The 19,270-nt window shown below is 41.6% G+C and overlaps 1 protein-coding gene and 1 pseudogene across 1 annotated transcript in view; both read left to right on the top strand.

Moving 5' to 3' along the window:
• Positions 1–10,591, top strand: part of LOC115161767 (serine palmitoyltransferase 2-like) — a 62,993-nt pseudogene extending 52,402 nt beyond the window's left edge.
• A 6,860-nt stretch (positions 10,592–17,451) lies between these two features.
• LOC115161766 (isthmin-2-like) overlaps positions 17,452–19,270 on the top strand; it is a 41,841-nt gene continuing 40,022 nt past the window's right edge. The window contains exon 1 of the mRNA XM_029712552.1: positions 17,452–18,091. Coding sequence (XP_029568412.1) covers positions 17,957–18,091 — 135 coding nt within the window. The 5' untranslated portion in view covers positions 17,452–17,956. The remainder of the gene's footprint in view (positions 18,092–19,270) is intronic.

Below are 19,270 nucleotides of genomic sequence, written 5' to 3'. Positions count from 1 at the left end.
TCCTGTAGTCAGTACACCAATTGCACACTCCCTCAAAACTTGAGACATCTGTGGATTGTGTTTTGTGACAAAACTTCACATTTTAGAGTGCCGTTTTTTATTGTCCCCAGCACAGGTTCCCCTGTGTAATGATCATGCTGTTTAGTCAGTTTCTTGACATGCCACATCTGTCAGGTGGATGGATAATATTGGCAAAGGAGAAATGCTCACTAACAGGGATGTAAACAAATTTCTGCCAACATTTTTTTTACATGTTGCGTTTATATTTTGGTTAAAAATATAAAATCTGTTTGTTTAAGCGAGAGATATATTAGTTTTTTTACATCGACTGCGTCTCAATCCAGTGCATCCGTCCATGTCAGCCTTCCGCATCTGCAGTGGTGGAAGGTGGCAGAGCTACACCGGTGTCTGGCAGAGCTACACCGGTGTCTGACAGAGCTACACCGGTGTCTGACAGAGCTACACCGGTGTCTGACAGACCAGGAGACAGACACGAAAATCTGTCTTCTCATGAAAACGTCTGTAGCGTTTGGGGTACAAACTGACCCCTTTATGGTGTTCTCCGTTTTGCTCTACGACCACCACAAGCGTCACGGGAATTGTCTGAAGTTGTTACCGCCTATCTGCCAACTTCTGCCTGTAGCGTCAGAACAGTTTGGGCTACACACAACCCTACCATGGAAAGGTGAGACTCCTACAAACACGTACATGTCGGTTGTTTTGCTCTAAGAAACCCACAAGCCTCACAAGACTTGCCTGAAAGTAGCAAATTATGGAAGTAATGTATACAGAGCCTTCAGAAAGTATTCACACCCCTTGACTTATTCCACATTTTGTTGTTTTACAAAGTGGGATTAAAATGCATTTGTCAACAAAAAATGACAATCTACACAAAATACTCTGTAATGTGAAAGTGTTTTTTATTTTATTTTTTATGACATGAAAAATAAACCCTAAAATATCTTGATTAGATAAGTATTCAACCCCCTGAATTTAAACATTTTAGAATCACCTTTGGCAGCTATTACAGCTGTGAGTCTTCCTGGGTGAGTCTCTAAGAGCTTTCCACCCCAGGATTGTGCAACATTTGCCCATTGTTCTTTTTAAAATTCTTCAAGCTCTGTCAAATTGGTTGTTGATCATTGCTAGACAACCATTTTCAGGTCTTGCCTTAGATTGTCAAGCAGATGTAAGTAAAAACTGTAACTCGGCCACTCAGGACCATTACTGTCGTGTTGGTAAGCAACTCCAGTGTAGATTTGGCCTTGTGTTTTAGGTTATTGTCCTGCTGAAAGGTGAATTCATCTCCCAGTGTCTGGTGGAAAGCAGACTGAACCAGGTTTTCCTCTCGGATTTTGCCTGTGCTTAGTTCCATTCTGGTTTTTTTTAATCCTGAAACATTCCACAGTCCTTAATGATTACAAGCATACCCATAACATGATACAGCCACCACTATGTTTGAAAATAAGGAGAGCGGTATGCAGTAATATGTTTTATTGGATTTACCCCAAACATAACTGTCACGGGTGTCGTAGGGTGCAGACCAAAATGCAGCGGGAAAATGTATACTCATCTTCTTTTTATTGAGGACAAAGAAGGAAAACCAAAACATATACAAAAACACAACGACGATTAACAGTCCTGTAAGGTAAAGCTATACACGGAAACAATCTCCCACAAAATCCCATGACAAACACATACCTATATATAGGACCTTCAATCAGAGGCAACGATAGACAGCTGCCTCCAACTGAAGGCCCCAATCCCCATTACCAAAACATAGAAATACAAACGCCTAGACAGAACATAGAAATAAACTAACATAGAACAATAACCAAAACCCTGGACTAATAAATCAAATACCCCTCTACATACAGAACCACCCCGAACCATATAAACCAAATAGCCCCTCTACATGAACACATACACAAACACACCCTGAACCACATAAAACAAATACCCCCTGCAACGTCCTGACCAAACTATAATAACAAATAACCCCTTTACTGGTCAGGACGTGACAATAACGCTTTGTCTTCAGGACAATTAGTTAATTGCTTAGCCACATTTTTTGCAGTATTCATTTAGTGCCTTGTTGCAAACAGGATGCATGTTTTAGAATATTTATCTTCTATACAGGCTTCCTTCTGAAATCCCTAAGCCGTTTCCTTCCTCTCCCGCAACTGTTAGGAAGGAAGCCTGTATCTTTATAGTGACTGGGTGTGTTGATAATCCAAAGTGTAATTAATAACTTCACCATGCTCAAAGGGATATTCAATGTCTGCTTTTTTTTATTTTTACCCATCTACCAATAGGTGCCCTTCTTTACGAGGCATTGGAAAACCTTCATGGTCTTTGTGGTTAAATCTGTGTTTGAAATTCACTGCTCGACTGAGAGACTTCACAGATAACTGTATATGTGTGGTACAGAGATGAGGTAGTCATTCAAAAATCATGTTAAATACTAATTGCACTCAGTGAGTCCATACAACTTATTATGTGACTAGTTATGCAAATGTTTACTCCTGAACTTATTTAGGCTTGACATAACAAAGGGGTTGAAAACGTATTGAATCAATTTGAGCTTTTCAGTTTGAATTAATTTGTTTTAAACATAATTACACTTTGACGTTATGGGTTAATGTGTGTAGGACAGTGACCAAAAATCTCAATTTAATCAATTTTAAATTCATGTAATTCAGCACACTTTTCTATATGGGTGTGCTTTAGTGCCCAAAAAAGGCTTAAATATGGATAAAAAAATAATATATATATATATATATATATAATTTCCTGAGCGTTCTTATAGCTCTCATATATAGGACATACACTTCAAAACAAACTTCCTTTTGATTTATTTTTTTATTTGTGTTTTGACTATCTGTTTTGCCATGTATGAATATGTTATTCAATATGTTTCTATGGGCTAATTACAGTAAGACCAAATTCATTGTTTCATCAAATCTTTTTTTAAATACTTACGAGGGTCCTTCAATTTTAAATCAGATAGCTAAATGATCCTTGGTATCTTAAAACAATTCAATTTTTTATTGTAGTGTGCACCTACTCTATTCCTCTAAAGTTGTTCTCTCTCTCTTTTCAATTCAAGGGGCTTTATTGTCATGGGAAACATATGTTAACAATGCCAAAGCAAGTGAAATAGATAATAAACAAAAGTTTAAATAAACAATAAAAATGAACAGTAAACATTATACACACAGAAGTTCCAAAAGAACAAAGACATTTCAAATGTCATATTATGTCTATATACAGTGTTGTAAAGATGTGCAAATGGTTAACGTACAAAAGAGAAAATAAATAAACATAAAAATGGGTTGTATTTAGAATGGTGTTTGTTCTTCACTGGTTGACCTTTTCTTGTGGAAATAGGTCACAAATCTTGCTGCTGTGATGGCACACTGTGGTATTTCACCCAGTAGATATGGGAGTTTGTCAATATTGTGTTTGTTTTCAAATTCTTTGTGGACCTGTGTAATCTGAGGTAAATATTAGTCTCAAATATGGTCATACATTTGGCAGGATGTTAGGAAGTAAAGCTCAGTTTCCACCTCATTTTGTGGGCAGTGGGCACATAGTCTGTCTTCTCTCGAGAGCCAGGTCTGCTTACGGCAGCCTTTCTCAATACCAAGGCTATGCTCACTGAGTCTGTACATAGTCTGTACATAGTCAAAAGTTAAGTTTGTGTCAGTCACAGTGGTCAGGTATTCTGCCACTATGTACTCTCTGTTTAGGGCCAAATAGCATTCTAGTTTGCTTTTTTGTTGTTAATTCTTTCCAATGTGTCAAGTAATTATCTTTTAGTTTTTTTCATGATTTGATTCGGTTTAATTGTGTTCTGTGGGGTCTGTTTGTGTTTGTGAACAGAGCCCCAGGACCAGCTTGCTTAAGGGACTCTTCTCCACGTTCATCTCTCTGTAGGTGATGGCTTTGTTATGGAAGGTTTGGGATTCGCTTCCTTTTAGGTGGTTGTAGAATTTAATGTCCCTTTTCTGGATTTTGATAATTAGTGGGTATCAGCCTAATTCTGCTCTGCATTATTTGATGTTTTACGTTGTACACGGATGATGTTTTTTCAGAATTCTGCATGCAGTCTCAATTTTGTGTTTGTCCCATTTAGTGAATTCTTGGTTGGTGAGCGGACCCCAGACCTCACAACCATGGAGGGCAATGGGTTCTATAACTGATTCAAGTAAACTCAACAACAACAAAAAAACATCCTCTCTCTGTCAACTGTGTTTATTTTCAGCAAACTTAACTTGTGCAAATATTTGTACGAACATAACAAGATTCAACAACTGAGACATAAACTGAACAAGTTCCACAGACATGTGACTAACAGAAATGGAATAATGTGTCCCTGAACAAAGGGGGGGTCAAAATAAAAAGTAACAGTCAGTATCTGGTGTGGCCACCAGCTGCATTAAGTACTGCAGTGCATCTCCTCCTCATGGACTGCACCAGATTTGCCAGTTCTTGCTGTGAGATGTTACCCCACTCTTCCACCAAGGCACCTGCAAGTTCCCGGAAATTTCTGGAAGGAATGGCCCTAGCCCTCACCCTCCAATCCAACAGGTCCCAGATGTGCTCAATGGGATTGAGATCCGGGCTCTTCGCTGGCCATGGCAGAACACTGACATTCCTGTCTTGCAGGAAATTACACACAGAACGAGCAGTATGGCTGGTGGCATTGTCATGCTGGAGGGGCATGTCAGGATGAGCCGGCAGGAAGGGTACCACATGAGGGAGGATGTCTTTTCTGTAACACACAGCGTTGAGATTGCCTGCAATGACAACAAGCTCAGTCCGATGATACTGTGACACACCACCCCAGACCATGACGGACCCTCCACCTCCAAATCGATCCCGCTCCAGAGAACAGGCCACGGTGTAACATTCATTCCTTCGACAATAAAGGTGAATCCGACCATCACCCCTGGTGAGACAAAACCGCGACTCATCAGTGAAGAGCACTTTTTGCTAGTTCTGTCTGGTCCAGCGATGGTGGTTTTGTGCCCATAGGCGACTTTGTTGCCGGTGATGTCTGGTGAGGACCTGCCTTATAACAGGCCTACATGCCCTCAGTCCAGCCTCCCTCAGCCTATTGCGGACAGTCTGAGCACTGATGGAGGGATTGTGCGTTCCTGGTGTGACTCGGGCAGTTGTTGCCATCCTGTACCTGTCCCGCAGGTGTGAGGTTCGGATGTACCGATCCTGTGCAGGTGTTGTTACACGTGGTCTGCCACTGCGAGGACGATCAGCTGTCTGTCTTGTCTCCCTGTTGCGCTGTCTTAGGCATCTCACAGTACGGACATTGCAATTTATTGCCCTGGCCACATCTGCAGTCATCATGCCTCCTTGCAGCATGCCTAAGGCACGTTCACGCAGATGAGCAGGGACCCTGGGCATCTTTCTTTTGGTGTTTTTCGGAGTCAGTAGAAAGCCCTCTTTATGTGTCCCAAGTTTTCATAACTGTGACCTTAATTGCCTACCGTCTGTAAGCTGTTAGTGTCTTAACGACCGTTCCACAGGTGCATGTTCATTAATAGTTTATGGTTCATTGAACAAGCATGGGAAACAGTGTTTAAACCCTTTACAATGAAGATCTGTGAAGTTATTTGGATTTTTACGAATTATCTTTGAAAGACAGGGTCCTGAAAAAGGGACGTTTCTTTTTTTGCTGAGTTTATGTTTAGCTAGATCCTAATTGGTATGTCAAATTTAATGTTCCTTTTGATGGCATAGAAGGCCCTTCTTGCCTTGTTCACAGCTTTGTGGAAGCTACCTGTGGTGCTGATGTTTAGGCCGAGGTATGTATAGTTGTATGTGTGCTCTAGGGCAACGGTGTCTAGGTGGAATTTATATTTGTGGTCTTGGCGACTGGACCTTTTTTGGAACACCATTATTTTTGTCTTAGTGAGATTTACTGTCAGGGCCCAGGTCTGTCAGAATCTTTGTGGAAGATCTACAGTAGGTGCTGCTGTAGGCCCTTCTTGGTTAGGGACAGAAGCACCAGATCATCAGCAAACAGTAGACATTTGACTTCAGATTCTACTAGCGTGAGTCCGGGTGCTGCAATTTGTTCTTGTGCCCTTGACAATTTGTTGATATATATATGTTGAAGAGGGTGGGGCTTCAGCTGCATCCCTGTCTCACCCCACTGCCCTGTGGAAAGAAATGTGTGTGTTTTTTGCCAATTTTAACTGCACACTTGTTGTTTGTGTACATTGATTTTATATTGTCGTATGTTTTTCGACATTTGACATTTGCTCAGTACATTGTTTTCACTGAGGAAATGTACGAGTCTGCTGTTAATTATAATGCAGAGGATTTTCCCAAGGTTGTTATTGGATGTTAAAGAGTTTAAGTATATCCAATTGGAATTTGTTGTCTGTATATTTTATAATTTCATTTAGGAAACCATCAACCCCACAGGCCTTTTTCGTTTGGAGGGTTTTTATTTTGTCCTGTAGTTCATTCAGTGTAATTGGAGAATCCAGTGGTTTCTGGTCGTCTTTAATAGTTGATTCTAAGATTTGTATTTAATCATGTATATGTTATTGGTCCAAAAAGATTGGAGAAGTGGTTTACACATACATCTTCCTTTTGGATAGATAACTCTTCGTGTTATTGTTTGTTTTCCAATTGTCCCAGAAGTGGTTAGATTCTTTGGATTCTTCAATAAACATTGAGCTGATTTCTGACGTTCTGTTCCTTCTTTTTCCCTAGTGTATTACTGTATTGTTTTAGTGAATCCCCATAGTGAAGGCATAGGCTCAGGTTTTCTGGGTCTCTGTTTTTTGGTAGATTTCCAAAATATTTTCTTCCATCTATAGCATTTCTTAATCTCTCTCTCTCTCTCTGTGTCTCTCTCTCCCTCTCCCCCTAATCTCTTTCTCCCCCCATATTTCTCTCTCTCTCTTTCTGTCTCTCTCTCACTTTCTCTTTGTCTCTGTCTCTCGCTCTCTCTCCCTCTCCCCCTAATCTCTTTCTCCCTCCATATTTATCTCTCTCTCTCAGGGCATTTGGTAGAGAGATGCTGAAGAGGAACATTGGGGTGGTGGTGTTTGGCTTTCCAGCCACACCCATCATCGAGTCGAGAGCGCGATTCTGTATATCTGCCGCTCACATCAAAGACATGCTCGACATGGTAACTATGCCCCCATGCTCAGCACAAAATGCTGACCTTACTTACACTAAAGACATGAAGATAGACACACTCATGGCCTTGTGTTATTCCTTTCTTACATCTGTCTTCCATTCCATATGCACTTCCTCTTCCAGGTGCAGCGTTTCCCAAAACTTGTGTGCAGGACCCCACGTGGGGTTGCCTGATTGAACAATGGGGTGGATAGAGAATATCTAGCTACCCAACGTCTATTCTACGTTGGTTCAACGTCTGTCCTACGTTGGTTCAACGTCTGTTCAACGTCTGATCTACGTCTGATCTACGTCTGTTCTACGTCTGTTCAACGTAATTTAATTGAAACGACTTGGAAACAACCTTAATTCAACCAGTGTGTCCAGTGGGTAACCATGGTTACCCCCATCCCCCTAGTGGTTGGTGTGTGTAAGTTCAGGCATCAGATCAAACAGCCTGTCTTCGTGTCTATCTCCCCCAGGACTCCCTGTTTAATGGCACTCTCCCTTTTTTAACTTCTTCTCTCTTTCACAAAGGTCTGTACCCTGTCTCCTCCATCTCCTCCCCCTAGAACCTTTCATGTGACGTTATCCATTTTCACGTCCAGTCACGCATTTAAAAAAAAGAAAATCTCATGTTTCTTTAACACGTTATTTTATCATAGTTGTAGCTTTACTCGTGCTTGGAAAGCTTAGTCGGGGTTTTTAGGAGAGGTAATAAGTGAAGTCAGGGTTTTTAGGAGGGGTACCGTAATTTCCGGACTATAAGCCGCAACTTTTTTCCCAGGCTTTGAACGTCGTGGCGGCTAATATATGGATTTTTCCCGCTTTCAAATTTTTTTCTCCAAAAAAACACATTCTGTGAAGTGCTCAGTTTTTTGGCGGCATGAAGCTTTCATTAGACCAATGAAATTGCCGAACGCGTTAAGGTCAAACATCTTTTTGGTTTACTGTTTAGATTAAATCGAGCGCTCTCAAACTTCCCATCATTCTGATTACGGTAGTCATTTTGTTACCCTGATTCCTGGGGGCACAACAAAGTATTTGCAGCCACTCGACATCAGTGTAAATCGTGCATTTAAGGTGGCGCTCCGTGTTCAGCGGGAGGCTTGGAAGACAAGTGGGGAGAAATCCTTCACTAAAACAGGCCGCATGCGAAGAGCAACTTATGGTCAAGTCTGCCAGTGGGTCCTGACAGCGTGGAGCATTGTCAAAAAATCCACTATCATCAACGGGTTTGGAAAGGCTGGACTGCTGCGTGTTGAAGAGGGCTCAGCGGGGGATTTGCCTCCGGATGAAAGTGACGAGAGCGACAATGAAAACGATCCAATATCGAATGAAGCAATTCTGAGGCTATTAAACTCCGACACCGAAGGAGATGGTTTCAGTGCACAGGAGGAGGAAGATAGTGACCAATGACTTTCTTGGTAGGCTACTGTTTACTGCTATTTTTTTATTTTTTTTACAAGCCGTGTTTCGTTAAAGCCTATTTATTTTTGTTACAAGCCGTGTTTCGTTAAAACCTATTTATTTTTGTTACAAGCCAAGTTTCGTTAAAGCCTGTGTAAAGTTCATTTGTTTCAATGTACCGGTAGGCACCTGCGGCTTATAGATTTATGTTCAAAATAATACTTTTTTTTTAATTCAGTGGGTGCGGCTTATATTCAGGTGCGCTTAATAGTCCGGAAATTATGGTAATAAGTGAAGTCAGGGATTTTAGTAGAGGTAATAAGTGAAGTCAGGGGTTTTAGGAGAGGTAATAAGTGAAGTCAGGTTTTTAGGAGGGGTAATAAGTGAAGTCAGGTTTTTAGGAGAGGTAATAAGTGAAGTCAGGGTTTAAGGAGAGGTAATAAGTGAAGTCAGGGCTTTAGGAGAGGTAATAAGTGAAGTCAGGGATTTTAGGAGAGGTAATAAGTGAAGTCAGGGGTTTTAGGAGAGGTAATAAGTGAAGTCAGGTTTTTAGGAGGGGTAATAAGTGAAGTCAGGTTTTTAGGAGAGGTAATAAGTGAAATCGACTAGAGAGGGTGGTAGATTCAGTATTTTTTTAATTTTGATGTTTTATTTAACCTTTATTTAACTAGGCAAGTCAGTTAAGAACACATTCTTATTTACAATGACAGCCTAGTTGTTTTTTGGTAGATTTCCACACTGCTTTAGTCACTGACAGATTGAGTAAATGGCAGGGTTGGGGTCAATTCGATTTGGAGGCAGGCAATTCAGGAAGTGATTTGAAATTAAACAATTTTTGTAACTTTTGAAATAAACAGCTTCTACTTTTCCGTTTATTGAGCATTCCCTGAAGATATATTTTTTCAATTATTTAATTGAAATTTCATTTTTTTTCCGAATTTAATGCCTTCAAATTGACCCCAACCTTGATGGAGGGAGTGTAGTGAGGGCTTCCACTGGCCCATAATGCTCTCTGATACGTTCCTCTTTGTCACAAAATACTTTGTGCTGTTGGAAGGAGGACCAAGGCGCAGCGGAAGTGTGGATACTCATATTTTAATTAACAAAAAAAGAGTAAAGCATCCACAGGAAAAAAAAAACACGACAGCAGCAGCAACAGTTTGCAGGCTTGAAAACACAGTGCAAAACAACCACCCACAACCCCAAAGAAAAACACACACACCTATATAGGACTTCCAATCAAAGGCAACTATACACACCTGCCTTCAATTGGAAGTCCCAATCATCCACAAACATTCACAACACAAACATGCCACGTCCTGACCCCAAAACTAAAACACTAGCTCCATCTGCTGGTCAGGACGTGACACTCTTGTCAAGTCATGATGCCATCCATCCACAGTAGGTCCAATGTCTGTCTTTCTCTCTGCTTTCATCTCTCTCTCTCTCTCTGTCTCTACCGCTCCCCCCTCTCTCTCTCTTCTCTCTCTCTCCCCTCTCTCGCTCTACCTCTCTCTCCCGTCTCTCGCTTTCTCTCTCTCTCTACCTCTCCCCTCTCCCTCTCTACATCTCCTCTCTCTGTCTCTCATGCCTCCTTCTCTCCCATACATTCTCCATCACCCCTTATTTATCTCATGTCTTTCTCTGCTTCCTTCTCCATCTCTCTCTCCCCCCTCGCTCGATCTCCCAATCTCTCTCTTTCATATCTAACTGCTGTCTGATATCCATCCTCTCTAGCTGTGCTCTCTCAAGACCCTGTGTGCGTGTGCGTGTGCGCGTGTGCGTGTGTGTGTGTGTGTGTGTGTGTGTGTGTGTGTGTGTGTGTGTGTGTGTGTGTGTGTGTGTGTGTGTGTGTGTGTGTGTGTGTGTGTGTGTGTGTGTGTGTGTGTGTGTGTGTGGTTAGGTGCTGAGTGTCATCAGTGAGGTGGGAGACCTACTGCAGGTCAAGTATGCCAGACACAGGAGACTGTCCTCTCTGGACCGAGCCTTCGACCACAGCGTCTACGGCCAGATGAAGAACTGAACTAGACTGGACCAAACCGGATCGGACCAGATTGGACTGGCAGTCTTCCACACCCAGAACCAAATGTGCACAGCTCCTCTCCGGAGCTCGACTTGACGACGTCACAGAATCACTTGATACACCGAACACAAGGCTTTTACCTTCACAGGCCTGCCTTATTTTACCAGGAAACACACAGCGTCATGGCAAAGAAGAAAAATATATGGAAAAAGTTCATTTTGAAAACAAATTATGTGTGCTTATAGCTGCTGTATGTCATGGGTTAGGGTTGAGGACTCCTTATGTGTGCTTATAGCTGCTGTATGTCATGGGTTAGGGTTGAAGACTCCTTATGTGTGCTTATAGCATGCTATATTTGGATCGGTTTGGGGTCCAAGGACTGATGCACTTCGCATCTTAAACATTTGAATCGGTGACCGATGCATATTGATGAATCGTTATCTCCCTATCTATCAGGTCCTCTCAGACTAGGTGTGCTAGGGAGAAAAGGGGATTTGGAAAGACCAACCTGACTGTAGCTACCAAGCTTTCGGGAAACTCACCCCAAAACCAACCTTCATTTTGCTACAGGAGTCACCCCGGAGATCCATCTAGCATGTCACAGGGACGATGAAACAACAGAAGTCCAGGAAGTCACCCCGGAGATCCATCTAGCACGTCACGGGGACGATGAAACAACACAAGCCCAGGAAGTTAAGTGGGCGGAGGACAGTTGTGCGACGCGAACATGGGTGAGGGAGTGTGAACTGGACGGGACCGAAATTGGGGAAAGGTGAACTTTATGCAAATACTCTGCGACATCGCGTTGCTATTGACCAATCAAAGCTCAGTATAGTTTACAGCCCCTACTGGATTGGCTTTTGATACCTAGCTCTACAACATGAGGTCTAAGCAAGCTTAGCTATCCAAATGTACCTGTTAGAAGGATCTCTGCCGTCAGCCTCACCAAACCTGCATCTCAAACACCCCTTGTACTGTACTTCACAGCAATACAACTACTGAGTAGTCGTGCTTTCACCCCCAATGGGTAAGGTTAGGATTCGTGGAGGGTAATCCGCTCCTAGATCTGTAACTATCAGGGCAACTTCTACCAAAATCTCACTGCGTATTGTATGATCTCTTTTGCAAAGCCACGTTTTAGAAATCACTGTGTTCGTTTGTGTTGATTCTTGTTGTTTTTGTTGCTCCCTCCATCGCCCCTCAACCGTTATAGCCAAGAGGCAGGAACAGTGGCTTACTTGGATCTCTAACTATCATTTCCCTTGCTTTACCAAAGTATTTATCATTCTGTTTTATTATACAGAGGACTATATCACACAATCGGTCAGTGAGAGACGACGTAACCAAGGCCTTTTACTTTGAGATTAGATATGTGCACAGCATCAGTCCTCCTCGTGTCCTCTAACCCATTACAGTCTGTTCCAGCTCTAGCTCCCAGCCACAGATCTAGGATCAGGTGATTCTACCCCTGATCATAACTTTGTCATTAGGGGGATGAAACACTATCTGACCCTGTATCAGCGGTAAGGGGCAACCTCCACACACAACGCCAGGGTTGTGGGTTCGATTCCCACGGGGGGCCAGTACAAAAAAAAAAAAAATTGCATGAAATGAAATGTATGAAATGAAATGTATGTATTCATTACTGTAAGTAAGAGCGTCTGGATAAGAGCGTCTGCTAAATGACTAAAATGTAAATGTAAAAATGTATCCAGGGCAACAGTCTGGTATCCAGGGCAACAGTCTGGTATCCAGGGCAACATATCTATCAGATGGGGGAGGGTGGCTGCCTTTATGATTTCATAAAAGGCGGCATTGGAAAAAATATCCAGATACGGGGTATCTGATACCACGTAAACAAATAAAATCATTGTTATTGTTTATTTGGAACAGATAGCCTTCCCTGTAGCTCAGTTGGTAGAGCATGGTGTTTGCAATGCCAGGGTTGTGGGTTCGTTTCCCACGGTGGGCCAGCACAGAGAAATGAAATGTATGCGTTCACTACTGTAAGTCGCTCTGGATAAGAGCGTCTGCTAAATGACTAAAATGTAAATGTAGATCAAATCCAAGTACAATCTCCTTCATTCATCTCTTGAGCTTGCCCTTAGTAGAAGGTCCTTAGTTGTCGTTAAATCTTTGATTTCAACACTGCCTTGTCTTATTCACTTTTGGCTCTCTGACCAATGCTAGCTTACTATGGAATGTGCTTTGACTGTATCAGACGTCTGGTTGTGTGATAGTTACAGAGGTTTATTGTACATTTACTGTACGTTTATTGTACGTTTCCATTGGGTTTTTTTACATTTGGAAAAATGTAAACTTCAGACCAACGGCACATCTGAGACCATGTCCTGAATGCACAGTACATTTACACCTCTCTGGTTTACACCTCTCTGGTTTACATTTCTCTGGTTTACATTTCTCTGGTTTACACCTCTCTGGTTTACATTTCTCTGGTTTACATTTCTCTGGTTTACACCTCTCTGGTTTACACCTCTCTGGTTTACACCTCTCTGGTTTACATTTCTCTGGTTTACACCTCTCTGGTTTACATTTCTCTGGTTTACACCTCTCTGGTTTACATTTCTCTGGTTTACACCTCTCTGGTTTACACCTCTCTGGTTTACATTTCTCTGGTTTACATTTCTCTGGTTTACACCTCTCTGGTTTACATTTCTCTGGTTTACATTTCTCTGGTTTACATTTCTCTGGTTTACACCTCTCTGGTTTACACCTCTCTGGTTTACACCTCTCTGGTTTACATTTCTCTGGTTTACACCTCTCTGGTTTACATTTCTCTGGTTTACACCTCTCTGGTTTACATTTCTCTGGTTTACACCTCTCTGGTTTACACCTCTCTGGTTTACATTTCTCTGGTTTACATTTCTCTGGTTTACACCTCTCTGGTTTACACCTCTCTGGTTTACACCTCTCTGGTTTACATTTCTCTGGTTTACACCTCTCTGGTTTACACCTCTCTGGTTTACATTTCTCTGGTTTACACCTCTCTGGTTTACATTTCTCTGGTTTACACCTCTCTGGTTTACACCTCTCTGGTTTACATTTCTCTGGTTTACATTTCTCTGGTTTACACCTCTCTGGTTTACACCTCTCTGGTTTACATTTCTCTGGTTTACACCTCTCTGGTTTACACCTCTCTGGTTTACACCTCTCTGGTTTACACCTCTCTGGTTTACATTTCTCTGGTTTACATTTCTCTGGTTTACACCTCTCTGGTTTACATTTCTCTGGTTTACACCTCTCTGGTTTACACCTCTCTGGTTTACATTTCTCTGGTTTACACCTCTCTGGTTTACACCTCTCTGGTTTACACCTCTCTGGTTTACACCTCTCTGGTTTACACCTCTCTGGTTTACATTTCTCTGGTTTACACCTCTCTGGTTTACATTTCTCTGGTTTACACCTCTCTGGTTTACATTTCTCTGGTTTACACCTCTCTGGTTTACATTTCTCTGGTTTACACCTCTCTGGTTTACACCTCTCTGGTTTACACCTCTCTGGTTTACACCTCTCTGGTTTACATTTCTCTGGTTTACACCTCTCTGGTTTACACCTCTCTGGTTTACACCTCTCTGGTTTACACTTCTCTAGATGAAGAATCAATATTTTTTTTAGATTGAGTATTTATTAGGTCATTATGTTAGTATATTATGTATGTTTGTAATAGTGTGTTATATGTGAAAGTGTGTTCGTATTATAAATTGTATTTTAATGTTTAAGGGCTCTTGGGAGATTAGTTCAAATGGGGCCTAAAAGAGATCCAAATAAAATCAAAATCAAATCTCTGGTTTACACCTCTCTAGGTGACCCATGCCCTCAGTGCACCACTACTGATTACTGTAATATATTGTTTTTAATGCCCTACTGAAGCTTGTACAGTTTGACATTGTCACTGACACTGCTAGTACACCACTTTGTCTTGTCAAAAATACAAGCTGAACTCATTCCAAATTGACTGATTTGAATGTATTCACTTTTCATATCTCTTATAACTGTTCTCTTTGGGACATTGTTATGTGTCCAATATTATTTTTCTTATTTTTTTACTATTTCTTTTTCTTTCTTTGAGAGATTATTCAAACAAGACCTGGGGAAAAGAGGGCAAGGGAGATGTTAAGATACTTACATTATTCTATATGGAGAATATAGAGATGTATGAGTGAACATTGATTTAGGTGTCTTACTGTACAAAGAACTGTCTTGCATTGACAAATGATTCGACTCAATCAACTAGCAAATGTTTTCCTCAAAGGCAAAAAAGTAGAAGTATATTTGCACTAGATGTGTGTAAAAATGTATTTTTGTATATTTAAATTGTTCTTGTTTGCACACAGAAAAACAATATGGCACTGATGTCAAACGTCTTAAGATTTCAACACTGTCCTTATGCCTCACGTGGATGAGCCATCTATTGTGTGAAACACAGCGAGTCAGTTGCCATTCAACTGCTTGAAAATTACATGTATGTGTTCTAACATAACGTGGATGTGTTCTAACATAACGTGGATGTGTTCTAGCATAACGTGGATGTGTTCTAACATAACTTGGATGTGTTCTACCATAACTTGGATGTGTTCTACCATAACTTGGATGTGTTCTACCGTAACTTGGATGTGTTCTACCATAACGTGGATGTGTTCTAACATAACGTGGATGTGTTCTAACATAACGTGGATGTGTTCTACCATAACGTGGATGTGTTCTAACATAACGAGGATGTGTTCTAACATAACGTGGATGTGTTCTAGCATAACGGATGTGTTCTACCGTAACTTGGATGTGTTCTACCATAACTTGGATGTGTTCTACCATAACGTGGATGTGTTCTACCATAACGTGGATGTGTTCTAACATAACGTGGAAGTGTTCCAGCATAACATGGATGTGTTCCAGCATAACATGGATGTGTTCCACCATAACGTGGATGTGTTCTACCATAACGTGGATGTGTTCTAGCATAACTTGGATGTGTTCTAACATAATGTGGATGTGTTCCAGCATAACGTGGATGTGTTCCACCATAACGTGGATGTGTTCTACCATAACGTGGATGTGTTCTACCATAACGTGGATGTGTTCTAGCATAACTTGGATGTGTTCTAACATAACGTGGATGTGTTCCACCATAATGTGGATGTGTTCTACCATAACGTGGATGTGTTCTAGCATAACTTGGATGTGTTCTACCATAACTTGGATGTGTTCTAACATAACTTGGATGTGTTCTAACATAACTTGGATGTGTTCCAGCATAACGTGGAAGTGTTCTAACATAACGTGGATGTGCTACCAATAGTGCATAATAAAAGCTATTATTTTTTGTGGATAAAAGAAAAATGCACTGTTGGCTACATTGGATCACCTATTTGTAACTGTTTAACTTGTGTTACTGGCATCAAAATGTCATTCAAATGATGTAACTAAGTTGTGTTTTATTATAAATGTATTGTCATCAACTTATTACACAACAGGGGCCCCTATTCACAAAGCACCTCAGAGTGCTGATCAGGGATCAGCCCCCTCCCTTATTCATGATGTTTTAAAAGGCAAAACTGATCCTAGATCAGCACTTGTACTTATAGACACTTTGTGAATATGAGCCAGACCACTTCATACTTTCCGTTTCATTTTGAAATGGCCCCTCATATTGCTTTTGCTATGTAATTGAACACAGTGGTGCTGGTTCAGTGGTGCGGGTTCAGTGGTGCTGGTTCAGTGGTGCTGTACGGCCGTCGGAAGAGGCATTTAAATAAAGGTTAAGTAAAATAAATTAATCAAATGTATCAAGTTTTTTGCTCTGCCTCGCCCATACAGTAATAAAAAAAAATGATCTTCAATAGTTATGTTTTAATTTTTATGTTAATTATTTTTTAATTGTGATTTATCAGGGGGTGCTGCCCCTCTGGACCCATGCCAGATAGCTATTAAGATCTGTCTGTTTATCATTGCTCCCACTTTATTTGACATAGTCACACCCCTCTGCTTCACTTCATATCTATGTATCTTCAGTCTATGAGAAAACACTCTCCATTTCCTGGCACCTACAACCTTCTGTAGTCCAAGGAAAATAATCAAAAAGTGGAATTCTGCCACATGGACAAGATGAAAACAAGAGAAATCGGAACTCTGTGGGAAAAGTTATTTAAGCCCCCCCTTCCCCCCCCCAAAAAATTGTTTTTCTTCTCTGTTTACTTGACATCTTCAGTGTTATCATTTCTCTCTTTCATCCTTTCATTTAGCTCATATTCAATCTTCCCGTTCACAGACATTCATTCATTCGGGCCTCTCATTCATTCACTATTTTATTGTGGGCTCTCTGGTAGGACCCTCCCCCATAACGTCACCCTGGCAGTGGGAGATGCAGGTCCAGCCCTCAGCTAATGAAGCCAGTACTACTATGACTCTGCAAAGATGAGTGGTACTGAACAGATGCAGGGCTGGCTTACTGAAGCTGGAACACAGGGCACATGCCCCGGGGCCTGACCTCCAGGGGGCCCCCAACACAGAAAATCAGCAAATAGAGGTCGTGGGCACCCAGATAGCATATGAACACATCACAAGCAATGGTCAAATTTGTAAAAAATATGCTATAAGGGGGGGGCGGGGCTGGAGGTAGGTGCCCCAGGGCCCCACATGCCATAGTCTGGTCCTGAACAGATGGTGACAGAGAGACATGCGGTATCAAAACCAGTGGGCTGTAGATGACAAACAGTTGTTCTCAAGCATTCAAAGAAGAGGTTCCTTACAACTAACTATAGAAATATTTTCCCAGACTGCATGGGAAAAGATTTATGTGTACATTTGCAGTAATAATGGTTAGACAAAGTTCCCTACCTACAATTATAACAACTTATTTCAAAGGAGTATAAGGTCGCAACAAGCAGCGCAGAGAAGACGCGTGCACGGAAAGCGAGCAAGGAATGAGACCGTGTGAAGTCAACGAAGGATACATAGCCTAGATACCAGCTTCTGAACGGTTTTGATACGAGAACACGTGTGGATATAAGCCGGAGAGGAATCGACGGGAATTATTGATTACAGCACCAAAAGTTCCAAGCAACTTTTGAGCGTCAACATAACGGCGCATTTGGAAAGCAAATAGCACTGGTAAAACGCATCAAATTTGTTAAAAGTTCAGGTCCAGCTCTGAAAAGCTCAGTTCACTTTTAGACAATGTTGGATTAAGTATCATATCTTGATTTTGCATTTATATTGATTATATTTATGGACCAAAGGCTAAGGTTCTGAAAACGTGTCCAGGACGCTAAGGGCTTCTAAAGATCAAAGGAGAAACCGACCACAGCAGCCCAACACCAGCGGACTTTGTCCCAACGTGGAGAAAACATGCAGAAGATACGCAGGCAGGTTCAGCTACTGTGTGTTGTCCTCTTGGCGACCATCCAGGTGTCAGTCAAGAGCTTCCCCACCAACAGTCAAAAAAGCGCAGTCCCCAACGGCAGGAGCACTTCGACCGCGGAGGTAATAGCCTACCCACTTTATCAATAACGAGGGGTTTATGTCCTTTTGTTAATTTTATCAACAACAAAAAATCTAAACTTTCATAAACTGTCTTATGATTGGGAAATGGGAAATGGGCTGAAACTTCACAGCGTCTATTTATGAATTGATGCGTACGGTCACATTCACACCTTGGCTGCGTGTAACACATTGTAGTCTGAAATGACATTATTGTTTAGGAATTGGCAGCATACATCATAAGGTAAATCTATCGGGTGAAACTCTTAATTCTGAGAGCCCAATAGTGCAGAGACCGTGAACAACGATGGAGTAGTCCAAAGTGGCTCCATTGCGCATTCACTTCGGTGAAAACTGAGGGGATTGGTAGCTGGGAAGGGCACTAGAAACGTATGTCTTCTCTTTACGTTTGTAGTCAAACAATTGGAAACATCAAATAATATACTGCAGAGGGAATGATTTCAGGCAGTTCAGGGGCTGACAGGGACAGTAGCAGAGACCGTTATTTTGGGCCGATAAGGAGATGGTCCAGTTATGATGACACCCTGATGACACCCATCAGACCCCAAATACCCCCTTCAGGTCTGCCAGTGTGGTTGTCTACTGTGATCCTGGAGGCCTCAGTTGGTAGAGTATGGCGCTTGCAACGTCAGGATTGTGGGCTGGATTCGCACAAATGACTGTACACCGTTTTGGGTAAAGGCATCTGCTAAATGGCATATATATGGATATATTATGTTGCTGAATAGACTTGCTCCATAGACTTTCTCCATAGACTTTCTCCATAGACTTTCTCCAGTTTAGACAGCGATGGGCTGTATTCTAATCTGTATGAAGATGAAGGCATTGCACTTTACATAGACCTGTATTTGTTTTATGCTGTTATTACTATGCTATACAGTTATGACTCAGTTACTAGTGATCATGTGTCTTCCAGGGTTCAGGGAGCATGTCAGAAGTAAAGGGTCAGAGGTCAGAGGATTAAGCAAGTGTAGCCTTTGGCTAGTACACTAAAAGATGATTTACAGAACTGGGGAGGGGTCCTCATTCTCTCTCTCGTTCTCTTTCTCTCGTTCTCTCTCTCTCATTCTCTCTCTCTCTCTCATTCTCTCTCTCATTCTCTTTCTCTCTATCTATCAGTGGCGGTCGTTGACGTTTAAGATCTATCCGTTTGTCCGTCCG

Source organism: Salmo trutta, chromosome 25, assembly GCF_901001165.1.
Source record: "Salmo trutta chromosome 25, fSalTru1.1, whole genome shotgun sequence".
Taxonomy (NCBI): Eukaryota; Metazoa; Chordata; class Actinopteri; order Salmoniformes; family Salmonidae; genus Salmo; species Salmo trutta.
Note: the sequence above shows the minus strand (reverse complement) of the source record. Positions and strands in the feature narration are given on the sequence as shown.